Raw genomic sequence first — 19,278 nt, 5'->3', positions numbered from 1 at the left:
GAGGAGAATTTGGCAGTCGATAAATTTAGCACAGGTCCCTCTGTCAGATAGAATCACTGCAGGTGCAACCATTATTTAATAATGAGCCAAATCCGATGTGTATTTAAGATTATTTGTTTTTTAATCTCATAACAGTGCGTCCTTTTAGTGAGTGACTCATTGTTCTAACAACAATGAAACGGCATCAGTGCAGTCCCGGCTGCAGAGGTGGACGTGGTTTTGTACACGCATCAAGGTACATTTCTCTGTGTCCTTGTGCCCCTAGAGACAATTTGACTTCCCATCTTCGTGTCTCCAGGGGTTTTTTTCCATTTCCTATTTTTGTTCTGTGCCCATTTTGGAGAGAGTGTTTGGGGTTTGCTATAGCGGAAAGTTACTGTTTTTTGATAAAATACTTGTAAGAAAAAGGTTAAAATTTGGTAGTGGAAAAATGACATCACTTTTCAAAATTCAACAAACCAATTGAACTAAGCAGATAAATCTTAAACTTCATTGTTTAGTCACCTCTTTTAATTGCTTGGAGAACTGTTTCCAGCTCTGGAGTCCTCAGCGCAGTAAAGACATGGACCTGTTGGAACAGGTCCAGAGCAGGCCACGAAGGTGATTACAGGGCTGGAACATCTGTCCTGTGGTGGGTGACAGGCTGAGAGACTTAGGGTTGTTCAGCCTGGAGAATAGGAGGCTCCGGGAGACATTATAGCACCTTCCAGTGCTTAAAGAGGGCTTATAAGAAAGATAAGAACAGAATTTTTAATAGGACCTGTAGTGACAGGACAAGGGTTAATGGTTTTAAACTAAAAGGGTTGATTCAGAATGGATATAAGAAAGAAATTTTTTGTGATGCGGGTGGTCAGGCACTGGCACAAATTTCCCAGAGAGGTGGTAGATGTCCCATTCCTGGGAACGTTCAAGACCAGGCTGGGCAGGGCTCTGAGCAACCTGATCTAGTGGAAGGTGTCCCTGCCCATGGCAGGGAAATTGGACTAGATGACCTTTAAAGGTCCCTTCCATCCCAAACTGTTCCTATGTTGGTTTCTTCTATTAGCTTTGTGAAGCAGGACTTTGATGAAGGATTTTGAGATGGGAGCATGGCCACCTCAGTGATTCAGTTGCTGCTCCTGAGCCCACAGTGCAACATTGTTGGTACACAAAGAAATGGAAGGGCTGCATCCAGCTAAAATAACAAAAAATATTTTTTGTTGTTTTTTGAGAACTTTAAAGAGAAATTCCACTTACTCAAAATGCAGTTGCTTGCACATTTCAGGAAGCGCTAATCTCTGAAGAAATAAGAGCGCTGTAAGTAGTAGAATAATTAACATTACTAGAAATCTAACTCCATATTTGACAATAACACAGAAAACTTGATTAACATTCAGATGAGAAGTGTTGATTGATAGCAGCTTTGGTTTACAACCCTGAATCCAGTATTGTAATTTAACTTCAATATAAACAGCTATTTTTTCAATTGTGGTGTCACATTCTTGACAGAATTGCAGAATTTTTCTTCTAAAATGTAATTCCCTGGATTTACATGAAAGCTTAATGGGACCATAGTTCACTGTTGATTACACTGTTTGTCATCTCCATGCACCCTTTCTTTCCAAGTGTTGTAAATGATGCATTCAACGTATGTTGAGAAAAAAATAATGTACATCCTCTACAGTACTGCTCTGACTCTTCTCCTTGAATGTTGTCCTTACTTGCTCTTTCTTTGTTCATTTACTTTTTTTATACAATATAGTTTTATATTCGCTGCATGTACTGGTTGCAAAACCACTGCCTTTTCAAAAGGTCATTTTATACTTCAAGCACAAGTAAAAGAAATGCTATGGATACATTCTTTCATGTTTTATTTAAACACACAAAAGTTAAACTATCTGATTTGGAAATACAAGCAATGCAAATTCAATTTCACTGAATTTTGATCCCAGTTTCATTTGCTAGAATCAAATGTAAAAGTTGAAAGTATAATTTTTATAAACTACAGCTCTTCTGACTTCAATTATTTTTAATATGATTTCTGACATGTTTCCCAAAACCTGTGTGTGTTCCGTGGGGTACAAGATAAGATTTTTTTGTAATAATTGCTTCTTATATTTTTTTTCATAGTTCTGTCTTGAATAAGTAAGACCTGTGTGTAAAGACAGAAAGAAAATAAATGCTTAATCCAGAAAAGGGGAAATTCAAAGTAGAGAGAATCTGGGTATAAATAATTTTTTCCCTTAAATTTGCCTCTGGATTTTATCTGCACAGGTCACAAGTTGTGCCTCGTGATTCTATTGAGTCTTGGAGGAGGCAGCTTTCGGGGTGGTGGTGTGTTCTCTGCCTGTAGCTGTAGCTGGTTCTCCTGGAGTTATGTGGTCCAACATGGTGGGGCCTCCTTTCTGACCCTTGGAGGGAAGTGGCTTTTCCATCAGTTTTTCCATCCCAGTCCTGTCAAAGTCAAGGAAAGAGGATAGTTATTCCTGCTCCTGCATCATCTGGGAAAAACTGGAATATGGACACATAGCATGAAGGAAGGCATTAGGTTTTATATTGGGGGAATGTTAAAGTTAACAGCAACTGGTGCGTGGAACAGACTATTTTTGCTCTCAGCATTTCCAGGTGTCTTGATATGATGATTTTTCAGTGTCTTTAAGAGATATTTCTATCTGGATGGATGGGCTGTAGCATACTTTGAAATACAGATATAGGTTTTGGGTTATCTTTCTGACATATGCAAGTTTTAATGTCTTTAATATGACACAAATAAAGGTGATTAGTTGAAATGGACGTTATTGCAAAAGAGAAAGCAAAATAATCTTGTTGAATCCATGTTAGAGCAACCTGGCCATCAGGTGTCCCTGCCCGTGGCAGGGAAGTTGGAACTAGATGATTTTAAAGTTCTCTTTCAATCCAAACCATTCTGTGATTCTGTGATTTGTTTTGACTAGGGTAGGGTTAATTTTCTTTCTAGTAGCTAGTAGTGCTTTGTTTTGGATTTAGGATTAAAACAGTGTTGATAGTTCAGGGATGTTTTCATTGTTGCTGAGCAGTGGTTACATAGCATCAAGGCCTTTTCTGCTTCTCGCCCCACCCCACCAGTGGGGAGACTGGGTGTGCACAAGGAGTTGTGTGGTGACACAGCTGGGACAGCTGCCCAAAGGGATATTCTATACCATAAGGCATCGTGCTCAGTAGATAGACTGAAGGGGAAAGCTGAGCAGGGACCGCTGCCCAGGGACTGGTTGGGCATTGGTCAGTTGGTGCGTTGATCATTACTTGTTTTGTATATTCTAACCTATTATTATTTATAGTTATTGTTATTTCTTTCCTTTCCTGCCCTATTAAACTGTCTTTATCTCAACCCATGAATTTTACTTTCTCTTCCAATTCTCTCCCCCATCCCACTGTGGGGGAGTGAGCAAGCAGCTGTGTGGTGTGTAGCTGCCTGCCAGGTTAAACCACACCATCATCTATGAAGGAAGCTTCCTGTGTTTTGATCTCTTGTGCCTTGTGTAGATTTAGAAAGGAATCTCCTTTGTGTTTAGGTTCTACTCAGCTGCAAACAGTGGGTTTGATCCAGAGGAATTGCATCTAAATGCCTCTCTGTTTCCAAGTAGGGTGCTGCAATTTTAGATTTCATGCACTTTATTTCTGTTAGAAAAATATATAATCAGAGTAGTTTTTCTTTTTAAGATAATGTGAAAGTCACGAGTAGTTTCTGAATTCAGAAGACTCTTGTATAACCATATCTACTGAGATATTTAGGATCCAGTTTCCCACAGATTTATCTAAATTAAGACCAAAATGTCTTTCTGCAGCCTTGTCATAAACCACTGACAGCTCGATGGATTTGGGCACTGTAATTAGCACAATAATCAAATTGTTCTTTGGTCACTGAGAAGAATCTAGATACTCTTCAGATAGTTGGAAAGTTCACCACAACTAAATAATGACAAGTTAAAATAGTTTTTTTTAGCCTGTGCAATCATAATTTTTAGAAATCAGATTTTCTACTTGAAAATGTGTGTTCTTGCACTGGGAATAATATTAGCAGTACGCATTTCTGAACGACCTTTGCTTTCGGTTTCCTTTGTTTTATGAGATTTTACTGGATTAGCTCTTATTTTATATCCAGAAGTATTAAATACTTCATTTTAAAGTAATATTTTTCACATAGTTACAATATTGAGGAAGGTCTAGGTGGTTTGGAACTGTTCTTGGATCTCAGAGCCTTTTGGAATACTAGTATTTCCAAAATATGATTTTATGTTGCAGTCATCATATAAACAAATTAGTCTCAAAAAAGCTTAGAACTGAGCTTGAACTAATTCTTTAATTTCTCTGATTCAGAATGATTATGTGTCTGAGTCTTGAATTTCTTTATAATCCTGTTTTTCACTGGTGCTTGCTCCACATTTTCAATTTCGTAGCCACAACCCACTTGATTAGAGTGGTGGGCAGTGTCAGACCATGAGGAGGTATGGAGAAAGTATTGATGAATTATTTTTTAAGAAAAAGAAATGAGCTTTTGAGAATAAAATTTAAAAGACAAGTGGGGGGAAATATGAAAGAGGACCTCGACTTGCAGGAAGAAAGGGCAAAAGAGAACATGGAAAAAGAAAGGAAATGGTTGCAAAAGATGTCTCAGAAAAATGACATCTGTTGCTATTGACTATTAACACCGGGGAGAGGATGAGGAATGAATCATTTAAGATCATGGAGTCCAACTGAAAAGCAGCCTCTCTAAGCGTCTCTTCTCTAGAGATCAGCACAGATCACAAAGTAGTGTAGATAGCCTTTAATTCCTAAAAGCAAGGATTTAATAGCAAGGGGTGTAGCTGGCATGCCCAGACACAGTCACGTTTCATCACTATGATCCTCCCTTCTCCGTAAAACAAGACACCTTAACTCGGAAATGTCCCCCTGACCACTTTTTACAGGCAGATGTTCTTGTGGCAATATGCCAACACATGTCCTGTGCTTGCAGTGTTTCCTTCTCATGTGGCCATAATGAGAGCTCTGCATGTAGGAGTTTCTAATTTACTCTTACCCTGAAGGATAACATAAGCAATATGTTGAGGATGTTGTTAAACATGGCATGTTGTTACTCCTGTAAACTGCTTTCTCCCTACAGATTCTATGGGTGAAAATTGACTTGTTCCCTCAGAAGGTTTCTTGTGCAGTGTGTATCAATAGGTCACAGAGAAAAGCTTCAGAAGAGCTATGACAAGACATACTAATTAAAAAACCCCAAACATAATTGCTGGCATCTAGCCTTACAGTTCAGTGTGGGAAATTCTCCTTCCCATAGGATGGAGGGAGAGTAGAGTAAACTCATGTACAGCACCTCTTTACTTACACAAACGTAAATAATTGGAGTTAGTTCGTGTCTTGTTGGAAGTATAATTTGTATCAAGCCTTGGCTCTATTCCACTTTTACTGTTTTCTTTATGAAAAAATAAATGTGTGTGGTCGTAAGTTAAATTTATCTTATAAATATGCATGATTAAAATCGACCCTATTTGCTCATGTGCCAGAATTGTCCCAGCAGGGGAATTTTTAAGAATCCAGATTTATTGCCTTGGCTCCTTGATTCTTCTACTCCTTTGGCTCCAACCAGGGCTCTGGCCAAACACAAGCTGGAACAGAACAGAGCATTTCTGCTGTGTGATCAAGTACGCAGCGCCCAGCAGGGACAGCTGGCAAAAGTCACTGGTGCTGTTGGCTTTGTACCAGGGACAAATTCCCATTTGATGGGAAAATGTAACCAAATTATACATCATTTAAATTATTGCTTGCTGGGCAAAAAATGGTGTTGCCCTCCTGCAGCTTGGGGTTTGGTCCCTGGGACATCCAGGGTGGTGGGAAACATAGAATGGTAGCATGGTTTGATTTTGAAGGAACCTTAAAGATCATCTAGTTCCAACCCCTCTGTCATGGGGTTCCTTGGCACTAGACCAGGTTGCTGAAAGCCCTATCCAACCTGGCCTTGAACACTTCCAGGGATGGGGCATCCACAGCTTCTCTAAGCAACCTGTGCCAGTGCCTCACCACCCTCACAGTGAAGAATTTTTTCCAAATACCTAATCTAAATCTGCCCTCTTTCAGTGTAAGGTCATTCCCCATTATCGCATCACTCCATGCCCTTGTAGAAGGGTGAGCTACACTGAGTTTCTCTGATGGCATAGAATTCACCCGTTATCTCAGACCTTCCAAGTTGAATAATACCATAAAAACAAGCTTATAATTCACTATTTAGGTTTTTCCTGTCTCAGGGGTGTCTGCAGTGCTGGGCACATGTAACGCATTGTACTGGGCTCATTTGCAGCTTGAATGGCTCATGCAGGTCAGCAGCAGAGTGCAGGCTTTTTCACCCCTTGAGCAATGAAGCATTGAGCAAGAGTTATTATAACCAATTAGTGGTGGCATTATTATTACCAATTAGTGCCTGTATGAAGCAAATCATTAGTCTTGGTTAAGTTATTAGCAGCCAGGTGTTCATGAAACGTGGCATGTGCAGCCAACATTGTACCTCAGCGGTTGCCGTCGAGGCCAGTCACTGAATTTGTGATGCCTCTCTGCGTGGGGGGTTGTCACCCCCCTGCCCCACCCCCTCTGCATTGTGTTTGGAGTCAGTGTGTGGGATTTTCTTGGTCACTGCTGTGTTGTGTACCTAGTGAGTGAATAAATAAGGCCATTTCAATCTCTAGACCACTATTCTGAAACCTTAATAAGTCATGATGAAAGCCAAAAATTAGATTTCCAGTTTTACTGTTGGTTGTTGCTTCATTTGTAAGAGCAAAATGGCCATGCCAGAGCAGGAGAGTTACATTAGAAAATTATTTTTGATTGAAAGTATTGTTTTTCTAGGATGCCTGTTTATAAAACCCTTAATAAGCAATATTTCCACACACCCATTAGTTTTGTACGATGACTTTCCAGAAGACAGTTTAGACAGCAAGGAGCATTCATTGAATTCTATTTAAGAGCTTAAATTGCAGTTTTATGCTGTGTTAAAATTAAAAAAAGTAAGAAGCTAATGCAGAAAAATTATAATTGTATCTTTAACATTAATTCCGTATTGAACTATATATTTAATTTTGGCTAATTTGCAGGGATTTTCATAGCTGTAGCTCTAGAAATGTATAGAAAACTAATAAGTAAAGTAAACATAGCTAATAAAATTCCAATACACTGAATACTTATTGCACAGAGTTGACTGTAATCATGTAATTAGAATAGGCATTAGAAATATTTTTTTTTGTGAAGAAAAAAAGTGGGAGGTTAGAGTGCTGTTTTCTCTTTTGGTGAGTTAGATGTCTTCTGATTTTCGGTATTAGTGAGGAAAGGATTTGATGGTTTTTTTGAGGTATGTTTAAAGGAAATTAATTGTAGGATAGCATTGGTCAGGGCGCTTCAAGCACAGCTGGGCAGGGACATCTGGTGGTGCACTAAAGGAATCGATGAACGCTTACAACTGGTAGTGCAGTTGCATTGGAATGATTAAGGAGAAACATCATTATGGTCGTACTGTGATTACTTTTCTATTTCAATATTATTGTAGAAACACTTACGTGCATGTTTACATTTCAGTTTGTGTATGCTTTTAATTTACTGGAAAAGTAGGAACTAAGGCCCTATTCTTGAGCTGGCAGCTTTCAGGCATAATATGTTGGACACCCTTAACTCAAAGGGCATTTAACCTACAGTTGGTTGTAGATCTAAAATCAAACTCATGAAACTGGACCGTGGTTCTGTGGATAGAGTAGGGTAGATGTTAACCCTGTGCATTTGGGCTCTCTTTGTAGTTCTGCTAGTGATTCACTGTGCTCTCTGGGCGAAGCTGATTTCATTTTTTTCACTTCATCACTCATCAATTGTTTCAATCCATCTTTGAGTCCATCTTTGTGTAAAAGTGCTATGATAGTGTTTCAGCTTCTGAATTGTACATATGGGCAAAGAAGCATATAAAGTAAAATTATTGCATATCTTTGATTTCACAGTTCTGTGTTAATTAAAGATACGGTGAGCAATTTTTGTTTGTATATGTTTACCTTGGACCCCTATTGATCATAAAAATGTGACCAGTATTTTAACTTCAGTCATTTTAAAGGAGGAACTCTTTGGGATTAATTTTCTGTTGCTGTGTGTAACTGTGCCTGATACTTAGCACTGTGCACATGCTGACAAAACCAAGTCCTTGGAAACATATGTGTTGAAGGTCATACCCTTGGGAAGAGTTTCCCAGGAGTGTTTAATGCTGAGACATCTTACTAGCTCCACAGCAGGTACTCCCCTGCCAGGACAAAGCAAGACTTTCTCCATTTGTGAACACCTTTTATCTCATTATGGTTTTTCTGCTGTTCGTGTGTATCCAGCCATTGCTAGTACGTGTTGACCACTCATGATGCCTTCTGGGAGGTGGTGTCACCTGCTCTTGGGGGTGTGTGGGTACAGTATTTCCAGGGACAACGTGGTCTCTGTAGGTTTATCTCTATCTGCTTCTGTTTACAAAGCTTTTGCGACTGATGTCCTGTCTTCTCTTAGAGTAGGTGTGCACTTGAAATGATAAGTTACTAGTTTATTATTTGTGTATTGTATCAGGAATGCATTTTTATCATCATGTATTCTCCATGCAATTCTATAAAAAGAAAAGGGGAAAAAAGCATCAGTGTCTACTCTTTCCTTTGCTACCAATATGGTTTTTCAGGAGGAATCTGTAGCAGCTGCAGGCTTCAGTTCCTTTCATCGTATCCTGGGCAGAAAAAAAATCAATAACCTAAATCTTTCATAGCCAATTATGGGCTCTTCATTGTGGTCATTATTCACACAAGGAACCCTGTTAGTCAGTAAGGAAGGAGATATATATATATAATCAAGCTCAGAATCAGAGCAACCACTATATAATTGAAAAACTGGGACTTTCAGATTGAGAGTCTTCTTAAAGTAAGGAGCTGCAGAGATCAGCACTTTGCAAAGTAGAACAATTTATCTCAAAGTCAGAATAACTATTCCCTGCCTTTTTTCATGAGAGTAAAATTTATATTTTGTAAAACTCCTCATGACTTCTTTTCCATAAAGCAACAGTTCTTTGTCATATTCTGTCATCACCCTCATGGTTCTGTCACCATCCTTTAAAAATTTCTCCACTTGTAGTTTGGATAAAAGAGCGAAGCACTGGCATTTGATGCTATATCCTTTGTGTCAGAGCTGTCCCAGGGCTGTGGTGACAACTGTGAACTGAGAATAGCCACGGAGTTGTTGCAGATGTGCTGTTGTATGTTAATGAAAAATTTGTGTTCATCCACAGCCCTTCTATGCAAAATTAAATCCGTAAGACTTTGTAATGCAAGCAGCCCATTATAGAGAAAACTGTTGGTTTTATGTTTCAGATGCAAAGATGGCTTGAAAGGATTTACATACTCTGCGCTAAAGTAAGTAAAGCTTCTGTGAGTCTGTAGCTTCAAGTCAAGATTTTGAGGAATCATGCATGGTGGCAGATGCATTGTAAGAAAAGAGTGTCCCTAAGAAGAAACATACTGTCGTAAAACTTTTTCAGCTTCTGGGATATGCAATGTATTTTGGAGAAGACATATTCATAGAATCACAAAGGTTGGCAAAGACCTCTAAGATCATCAAATTCAACCATTAACCCAACGCTGCCAGGTCCACCACTAAACCATGTCCTCAAGTGGCACATCTACACATCTTTTAAATATCTTCAGGGACAGTGACTCCACCATTTCCTGGTCAACCTGTTCCAATGCCTGACAATCCTTTCAGTGAAGAAATTTTTCCTAATATCCAATTTAAACTTCCCCTGGCACAGCTTGAGGCCATTTTGTCTTGTGTGCTGGCAAGAGAGGAATCCTTTTATATTTAGGACTGAGACATGCGATTGCATGTTTTTAAAGGAACATTAATCTTCTCTCTTTCTAAAACTGGGATTCTTGATAACCTATATTTTCCTGGAAGCAAATGGCTGCTGTGTTTTGACCTGGAGGTTATTTGCTGCATTACAAAATGTTTAATAAATGCAATGATAGTTCTGTACTCAGCATGCAACTAAAGCATGGGTTTGTGTCATATTTCTTTGTGATATCGTCAGCATGCAGTAAACCTTGTGTCTGCCATTGTGGTCCAACCTCTCCTAGAATTTACTTTGCTATGGGACCCTCTGGTGTTAGTCACTAGTGCATTATACAAAGTTTCCCTATCTTTGTGCCTTGCATGTTATCACTCAGACAGCCCAGTGCATGGAGGGTAGCAATCCACTGGTGAAGAAAAGAGCTGAAGTCAAGCAAAAGAGATTTGCATTGTTGGTTTAGGAAATATTTTACAGAGCTTACAGCCATGGAATATGATAGAAGGTCCCAATAGTAAATTATTCAATTTATAGTCAGAAATATGGACATGAAACACTCCTGTGACAACATGCAGAGACAATGCTTTCTGAAATCACCAATTCACAGTGACATGTTGAATTACAAAGGTTTTATACCTTCATCACTCTCAGCAAGACTACCATGGTACAGTGTAACTTGGATTATAGTGCAGAGTGCTAGGAAACATCTTGCCATTGTGTCCTGCATTGCCCTTCATACACAGTAATTCTACACCTGAGATGAACCAATATATTGACAACATCAACTTCTGAGTGAAAAAAGAAGGCTGAAGATGAAGCCAAGCAAAACAAAGTTGGTGCTCTTGGTGGGAGCGAAAACATTTTGAAGATTTTGTAAAACAGATATTTTATAAAAATATTCTAGTAATTATCAACCATTATGTAACCCTATTTTGCTGGAGATAATTGAGATATTTCATGTGCCTTTTAATGTTCTTATTTAGTGTTCTTCTTTTGTCTGAGAGATGGACTTCCTTACTAATGTTTTTGTTCCTAGTTTTAAAAAATTCCTGGCAGCAATTGTGTCCATTAGCTGAGGTTTAAATATATGTTGGTGGACTGATCTTTTCAAAGAGGTGTGGGGTTTGGCAGCTGTATAGGATGAGTTTTTACTGACCTAGGAGTAACTTCAAGCTTTTCTTAAAGACTTTGAGACTTATACAGGACTTGATATATTTTTTTAGTTATTTAGGTAATTGTTTTGTTCTGGTTTTTTTTCTTTTTCTTTCAGGTTCATTGTAGGGAAAGAAGAAATCCCCACTCACTCTTTTTCACCCGAAGCAGCATTTTCAAAAACAGATAGAAAAATCAAGCATTGTGAAAAACTATCACAGCCAATGAACATACTGGCTCTAACAAAAAAGCTCATGGACAAAGTGTGAGTCAAAGTAAACAAAAGAAAAACAAAACAAAATGAATCATTGTTGCATGGTGCATTTTAATGTCTTGTTACGTTGTATTTAATAATGCTTTATAATACTTTCGCTTTGCCTTTAAGTGTTTTTCTATTTAATTTTTCACTGGGTAGCTGGCAGTGGCAAATGATGAATTCCAGTGAAAGCAAAACTTACGACCTGTATGTCATAGCTATGACTTGCAATGTGCAGTTGTCTGAAGAAGGAGAGTAAATTCGGTCAATGCTGAATGCAGGCTGGTGGTTGCTTTTTCTGCAGTTTTCAGCAAAACCAGTTCATGGCATGGTTCTGCTGGAGCTAGTGATGATATTAAGGAGAGAAATTACACAGCAGCAGACCTTACTGATGTCACCCTAAGTGACCGTAACATTGTCTTTTGGGGGACCTACATAAAGGAGAACTACCTAAAAATAGGATTAGTGGCACATGGGCTGCCTCCACTGTCAGGAGATAGGAAATTGAGAAGCAAAGAGTGAGTTTAAAACTGTTTTGCACAAGGTCAGATCTAGACATCTGAAGTTAGGCAAGGTAGGTTCCCTCCCTGTCTACAGTATCCAATTTATTGTCCTTTAGTATAAGCTTAAAGAAGTGACAGCAGATAGCTTTTCATCTACCACAAGGAGTCATTCATTTGCAGGGAAGATGGAGTGAAAAATGGACTAGATGTGTGTTCACACCACACTTATGAATCTTCACTTCCATTGACCTCTTCAGGAGCAGTTTTATGACCAGTTCTCTATCTGCTGATATGCAGGAGAGAGTCTTCCAAGCACAGTGTGTCCTCAGAGTAGTGGCTTATCTTACTTGCTCAGTTGATGAACAAAAGTGAAGTGACCCCCATCATATGACAACTTCGTATATTTGCTATAGGTTTTAGTTGAAAAATATGAAGGAAGTCAGCAGTGCCTTTTCAGGCGTGACTGTATTAGACAACAAAAGACTTACAAGGAAGAGGCAGCTCCAGCCATGTGCAGATTCTTTTAGCTGAGTTGCTTATGCCTGTTTTGTCTTAAATACCTCTTTTTCAGTTTGCTGGAGATAGTTCATAGCTTTTCCACTGTTCATTAAATACAAGGATTGAGGGATTATAGGTGAAGAAGAGCATATTTTCTTTAGGGTTTTGAAATTCCCAACTCAGACATGCAAAAAACTTGCAGTTTTCAGTTCCAGTGCTCTTAAAGGTTTCTCTTCCATATGGTTCTTTTCAGTATAATTGAGTCTAAATGCCTGTAACCTGAGCACATTCTCATTACAATTTTTGCTGCATAAACTGACCTCACAGATGATTTATGGCCATTAGACTTTATAGTACACGATTCAGAACTTCCAAGATATTTGACACAGTATATAAATTGTGTAATTTATTTTACATTAAAGCTAAAATACTTGGATATAGCAAAATATAATGTTCAGACCAGGTATGTCATTACTTCTTTTAATGCTACATAATACAGGCCTAGAAACTGTATAATCCACACATCCCAACATCCCAAGCAAGTCTCTTTTAAATGCTCAAGGTCAAATTCTCAGTCCAAAGGAGGAGCTACATAAAAATCCACATTGTAGAAGAAAGAGCCAAAAAGTGAAAGGCTTGTGATTGAGAGAAGTCTCACAGGGTATCTATGTGTGTTTCTATGTTCTGCATTGCCCTTCAGTGAACCTTACAATGGTATGAAAGATGTAAGGATGCAGGTAACAGATGCTTGGTCACATATCCTTCTAGAACCCTGGAGCAGAGACAAACCAGGAAAGTCATGTCACTTCTCCTTGTTGACCACAGCAGAAAATCTGTCCTTTAATTTAGCATTTAATGTAGCATGGCAAGAGATTGGATCCAAATAAGTGTGCAGACACCTTTTCTTGGTATACAACTAAAGTATTGTTAGTTTTTATTGTCCTTTTATGGCATCATAAAAGTTCACAGTGCCCTTCAGTGGGGTAATGGGGAGAATGAGCACTGGGCAAATAGCACTGTATGTATTTTTAGGCAAGAAAAATTTATGAATTCTCCTGTCACTGACGCTGAAAACAGCTATGAGTTAATACGTGTTTCATTATGCTTTTTGCAGGTGCAAACATGGCCCGAGGCATAGATGCTGTAAACACTATGGAGATAATTGCATCTCATACTGTATTAAAGTAAGTGCAGAAAAAATTCGATTGACAAACTCTGGCAAGGACAGGGTAAAAGTCTGTAGTCAGGAAAAGCATGTGCTTAGGAAGTGAGAAAGGAGCCTGTTACTCATTCTTCTTCTATTGAAAATGTGACAAGCCTGAAAACAGATTTTCTCAATTTAGGATGAGGTGGTGGTGGGGTTAAAGTTCTCTGGTCTTTCAGATTAGCTGTAGTGAATGAGTAACATAAAATGTGTGGGAAAAAATGGACTAGTAAGCAAGGCTCTTGTTTAACTATGTGATGCACTTCACGGCTGAGCCCACTTGTGACTCCCCCCTAAATAAAGCACCTGGAATGTGCTGCTGTGGCAGGCGGCCCCCATTCACGTGCAGCTGCGCAGCTCTGGCACGTCGCTGCCGGGCACTGGGCTCGTTCCCCCAGTCATTTATTTTAAGGGTTTGGGGTAACGAGAGATTGGTCACAGTTGCTGCACCCAGGAAGAGCTGTTTATCTCTGGTGGTATAATTCATCCTCCATTATTAATGTGATCAGCGCATTTTTTTTCAGAGGAGCACTGTGCAGAGATTTGCCTTGGCTGACGTTGGTTTGGCACAGGTGGTACCACCTGCTATGCCTGTTTTAGGAGTTGGTAAGACTCCAGACAATCTCAATCACTTAATAGTTGACCTGTTTTTATATAGGGAGCAGCAAAAATGGATTTGAGTATTTTCAGATGCTTTTGACGTATATTACTTTCAAAAATAACTCTTTTAAATTAAAATTTTGTATACAGTTAATGTTATCTCAGAAACGCCATGCTTAAATTTAGCATCAGAATAGATGTAGTACAACATGTATTCATGTGTGTTTAACAACATCATGATTTTTTGTTGTGTTAACACTCTTTTTATACTGCAGTGTGTTGGCATACCATGGTGTAACATGGATATAAGTTGTGCTGGAGTTGATAGAATTTGAGATGGTGCTTAACATTCTGCTGAATTCTGATGAGAATATTCAGTAGAACAGTCATGAATAGTTCAGGATAGTTATGTCACTTTTCTGTTGTAAGTATGACATATATTTAACAGACCCAGAATAAAATTACAGTTTTACAACCTGTCATCACTGTCTAAGTCCACTTAATGTTTCATTCATGGGCTCTTTTCTTCAAAGCATAACATCTTTGGGGACACAGACTTTCCATTTGCTTTGTGCGTGTTCAGTACCTTGCCCAGTATGTTTGCTGCTCAGTGCCTCCTGGCCCATTTTGTCTCCCATCTCTTGAATGCTTATGTTTGGTCAGGTCAGAATCCTCTGGGGAGCAAACATTCCTGTGCCTCCATCTGCAGGGTACTCTGTTTTCCCCGTAGATACCGAGTGTCTGGCCTTCAGAATCAATGTCCAAGACTGCAATGAATATTATATTCAAAACAAAGATTAAAATTAAGCAGGAGTGATTTTATGCAAATTTGATATGCTGCATGTCCAGATCTCTGCTGATGGTAGCATCTCCCAGTGTGCATCTGTTTTTTCATGGTGCTTCACTATAACTTCAGTCTGCTGCGCTTATTTACATAGTAAAAGTGCTGTCTTTCATTACTTAGGCGTGTTTTACAGTAATTAATTCTTAACTACAATTAGTCCAGACTTGCTTTCATAGCTTTTTATTAATATCACACAAAATCCTTATACGTCTTGTGCTGCATGCTTAGCATTCAAATCTGTAAGTACTGCCATAACATTATATTATTTTACAAGCACAGTTAGAGCAAACAACTAAGGATTTTTGTTAGAGTGCTCATCATGGAACGGATGCCTCTTCTCTGTGGAAAACTCATAGTCTGCTGGAAGAATGTGTGTGAGACTTCATGGGTAAAGAGGTGATTTGACCATTATGGAATATAATAAGCTTGAAATGGCTTTAAAATGGAAGGGTGAAAAAGAGATGGGAGTTAGTCTTGTTGAATTACTCTAGTTGAGAGCCCCAAATTTGATTTCAGTTTGTGAGTTTCTTAAATTATAGTAGACCAGCCCCACATTGCTCTCTCTGTCCTTTCTTAGGTGAGGGGGGAGACATGTTAATGATTAAAAGAACATGGGAGCAGGGCAGAAAGTGGATATTCAGGAGTACTCTTCCTCTTCATATTTAAATGTCCATTAGCTAGTTGACATCATCCATAATAGCTTTTATGTAACATTCAGTAGTGATGTACCACCTGATTTCATTTACTTCCCTTCAAACTAAATACTTAAAAAGCTTTGGTTTTGCAAATGTCTAAAAAGAGCTGCCAGAAGCAGTCAAACAATATTTTTCCTTCTTTGGATTCCACTCAATTACAGTGAGGAGACATTAGCCAGCAGTAGAAGTCCAGTTGTCCATTTTTTTTGCCGGTGCTGCAGATGGGACCGGATAACCCTCCCAACTTACTAATAACTAGAATAACCACAAAATAGGTCACAGAATAATGGAATGGTTTGGGTTGGAAGGGACCTTAAAGATCATCTCGTTCCAACCCCCCTTGCCATGGATAGGGACATCTTGCACTAGACTAGGTTACTTAAAGCCCCATCCAACCTGACCGTGAGCAGTTCCAGGGATGCCACAACTTTTCTGACATTACTTTCTGATGACTGTAGTCTCAGTGTTCTGTCTCTTGAAGGAACATGGGCTGCTGTATACCCAGAATAAGTATTAATTATCTTAATTAATTTTAAATACCTTAACTAGTTCCTAATGTATTACAACAGGTTGTCTGAGGTTTTGGTATGTTACTGAACTCTCTTTATGTGCACACATGCTTTTTTGAATTTGAGTTAAAGCCAATATCTTGACTGTATTATTAAGAAATTCGTTTCTCAAAAGCAGAAAAAAGTTTTATTCAACAGTATTGGAGATATGACATTACACTGTGCTGCTACTTCTGGCTGATTTGATTTCCATCTCAAAATCTCTGTGGAGAAATGGCTCTTAGCAGAGTTTTCTTTTCTCACTTATGTTTATTATAGAGTCCTGCCTGTGCTTTCCTGTATTCTACCTCCATTCTTCTTTGAGGCCTTCTTATGGAAGGCGAAAGTTACAATATCGTACATTAATTATAAGATACAATACTTCCTGTGACTCTGAAACAAACACCAGTAAGTGTGATACCTGGTAGATGTAATGAGCTAAATAGATAGATTTTGTGCAATACTCACTGCTTTGTGCACATCAGCATTAAACCTCATGGTTCAGTTTAGCACTTCTAAGTTGGCTACTAATAGAAATAAAATCAGGGATACATTTGAGTGTTTTCGGTTGAAATTTAGATGTTTCCTCACCCCATCAGAGTCACCTTTCCTGGGTAAAAATGTCATAAATAGCATTCTGTTGTTTGTGATTTTGTTTTGGGTTTTGTTCATAACTGCTGGGTTTAGGACTTTGTTTTTGTATAATGGTACCTGGCATCATAATTATGCCTTTCTTTGGAAGATGAGAGCTATGTACTATGTCATGGGGTACCTCTTCATTTTAGGTGCAAATATATGTTCATCTTAACTGTGATATTTTAACTACACGAAATTCACAGCACATTTACACCCTGCCTATCTCACATACCTTTTGGTAGGCATTTTCATTACAGAATGAGCTGTGCAATATGTACAATTTACGTAACTTTAAGAGTAACAGATGAAGGAATGGAAATTTTTCATTCAAAAAAAAAGTGCTACTGGATTATTGGATGACAGAATGTATTTTCTTCTACTTGATTCTCATAAACCACTTATTGAATACCACAGAGAGTAATTGCTTCAGGAAGAGTTTATTACTAGATGTTTAACCACAATAAAATTTTTTGAGCTTTATGATGTATTATGAAGTTCTGCAGGAGGTAAAAATAGTGTGAGTTTCTGAGCCTGAAAAGTTGCTCAGACCCTCTGCCAGTTGTGCCTGTCACTGGAATTGAATAAGGTGCCTGCCTTATTTGCCAATGGTGAGTGCACAGATAGTTTTCATGCAAGGCATCTTCCAACCCAAAACGAGATTTTATTCAGAATTAATAGAAAAGTTCAACCATAGGGTAAGAATAATGATAGGAAGCATTGGAGGAAGTTATAAGAGAAACTAGAGGGAATAATATAGAAAGAAAAAGTCAGTGTGGTTTTGTGAAAAGGTAAGAAAAAGCAGATCTGTATCCAAGGTGGAGTGGTAAGTAAATTCATTGGAACCCATGTTATCCTTTCTCAGCAGCTCTGCACATAAACTCCCAGTTTTGCCCTTTCCCTTTCTGCAGGCAAGGAAAGTCTGTGCCAAACCACCAGGGTTAATTTCTAATTCTCACACTTTCTGAAATTTATTTTTGGTGGACTTTCTCCTCCTTAGTGTTTTCTCCAGACATTTGAGTGTATAAGTGCTCTTTTTTTCCACCGCATCGCTTTCCTCTATAAACACATTTGTGGTTAAAAGCTGGTCAGTAATCTGGAAATGAAGTCATCAGGATTATTTCAAAGAACAGAATTTTGGAGTAGAAGAGAAAAAGAGTTTCTCCCTTGAAGCCTTTCAGAAATCCATAGAAATTAAAGAGGAGTCAATTGTCTGTGATTTTATTGCTTTTGCTATTTTACAGGGGAACGAGGAATGGGGAAACATTTATGCATTTTTACGTATTCTCTGCAGAGTGGGTTTTAAATGGCTCGATGTCAAAAACAAGTCTTTCTGTAGATGCTTTTGCTTTTCCTTTTTTCTGAATTTATGGTTTCTTACCACAAAATCTTTCTTTCTTTTCTCTAGGGCTTCATTAGGATGTTTAGCATTGGTTACCTGATCCAGTGTTGCCTTCGGATTCCTTCCACCTTCCGGCATCTGTTTACACAACCATCACGGCTATTTTCCCTCTTCTACAACAAGGAAAATTTCCAGCTTGGAGCTTTTTTGGGATCTTTCGTCAGTATATACAAAGTGAGTGTATAGCATACAGAAATGATAAATGCCATGGTTTTTATTTCACTTTTCAGAATATCACAAAGAGCTAAAAAGTCCAGCTGCTTGATAGTACTGATGCTGTTTGCTACAGCATGTGACTGACAAATTCTATGCTATTGCAATAATCAAATTGTAAACAGAAAACTAGTCTTCCATATCCTGGGTTTTTTTTCTGTCATTTCCAGATAAACCAGATGGATTTTGCAGTGTTGTTTCAAGATCAGGTGATAGGGAGTACTTCAGAGAAAGTGCATTCAGATTTCAAAAAGAAATCTGGTACACAAAAGCATTTTAGGGCAGACACAAGTAGTGACTGCAGTAGCGGCAGTGTTGCCAGAGAGAAGCCATTTGCAGATTTTGTTGGCTCAAATATCTGGAGTTCTTATTTGACACTAAATAGCAGGAAATTGCAGAACATACAATGCATAGTGAGGAGACATTGCACTTACAGCTTGGAAGTCTGCCCTTCTACACTATTATAAGATGACAGATTGTGAACTGATATGTATTCATATATTATTGTTGGAATTAATCTAATTATGTTTATTTATGCCAAAAGAGAAGATGGCAAGGCACATGCCCTAAGGCAGAATACATTGCACAGTGCAGTGCTGAAGTGGCTTTTGGACTTTTATATTCTTAATCACACTTGCAATTTTTCACCTGCCACTTTATTCACACTGCAAAGTTATGATCATTCTGTATTATTAAAGGTAAATACAAGAATTTATAAGGTTCCAGAGTTTAAAATTTTTGATGGCAAAATGCAAATAGGCTGTCCGAAGTTTATTTGAAAATTAAATTTTTGCTCAAACTTTAAGAACAGAACCTTTAGAGAAAAAAAAACTTAAATTGGAAAAGCTGAAAAGACTTTGGTGTTTTTAAAAGCTCTTTG

General features: G+C 38.3%; 1 protein-coding gene across 2 annotated transcripts in view; it reads left to right on the top strand.

The window, feature by feature from the left end:
• TMEM135 (transmembrane protein 135) overlaps positions 1 to 19,278 on the top strand; it is a 172,628-nt gene that overhangs the window by 144,010 nt on the left and 9,340 nt on the right. For both annotated transcript variants that reach the window (XM_027744610.2, XM_027744609.2), the window contains 4 exons: positions 9,378 to 9,419; positions 11,121 to 11,267; positions 13,374 to 13,443; positions 18,192 to 18,359. In XM_027744610.2, coding sequence (XP_027600411.1) covers positions 9,378 to 9,419; positions 11,121 to 11,267; positions 13,374 to 13,443; positions 18,192 to 18,359 — 427 coding nt within the window. The remainder of the gene's footprint in view (positions 1 to 9,377; positions 9,420 to 11,120; positions 11,268 to 13,373; positions 13,444 to 18,191; positions 18,360 to 19,278) is intronic.

The sequence above is a fragment of the Pipra filicauda genome, unplaced genomic scaffold (genome assembly GCF_003945595.2).
Source record: "Pipra filicauda isolate LSUMZ 115617 unplaced genomic scaffold, ASM394559v2 scaffold141_size4267151_pilon, whole genome shotgun sequence".
In the NCBI taxonomy this organism is placed as follows: domain Eukaryota; kingdom Metazoa; phylum Chordata; class Aves; order Passeriformes; family Pipridae; genus Pipra; species Pipra filicauda.
Note: the sequence above shows the minus strand (reverse complement) of the source record. Positions and strands in the feature narration are given on the sequence as shown.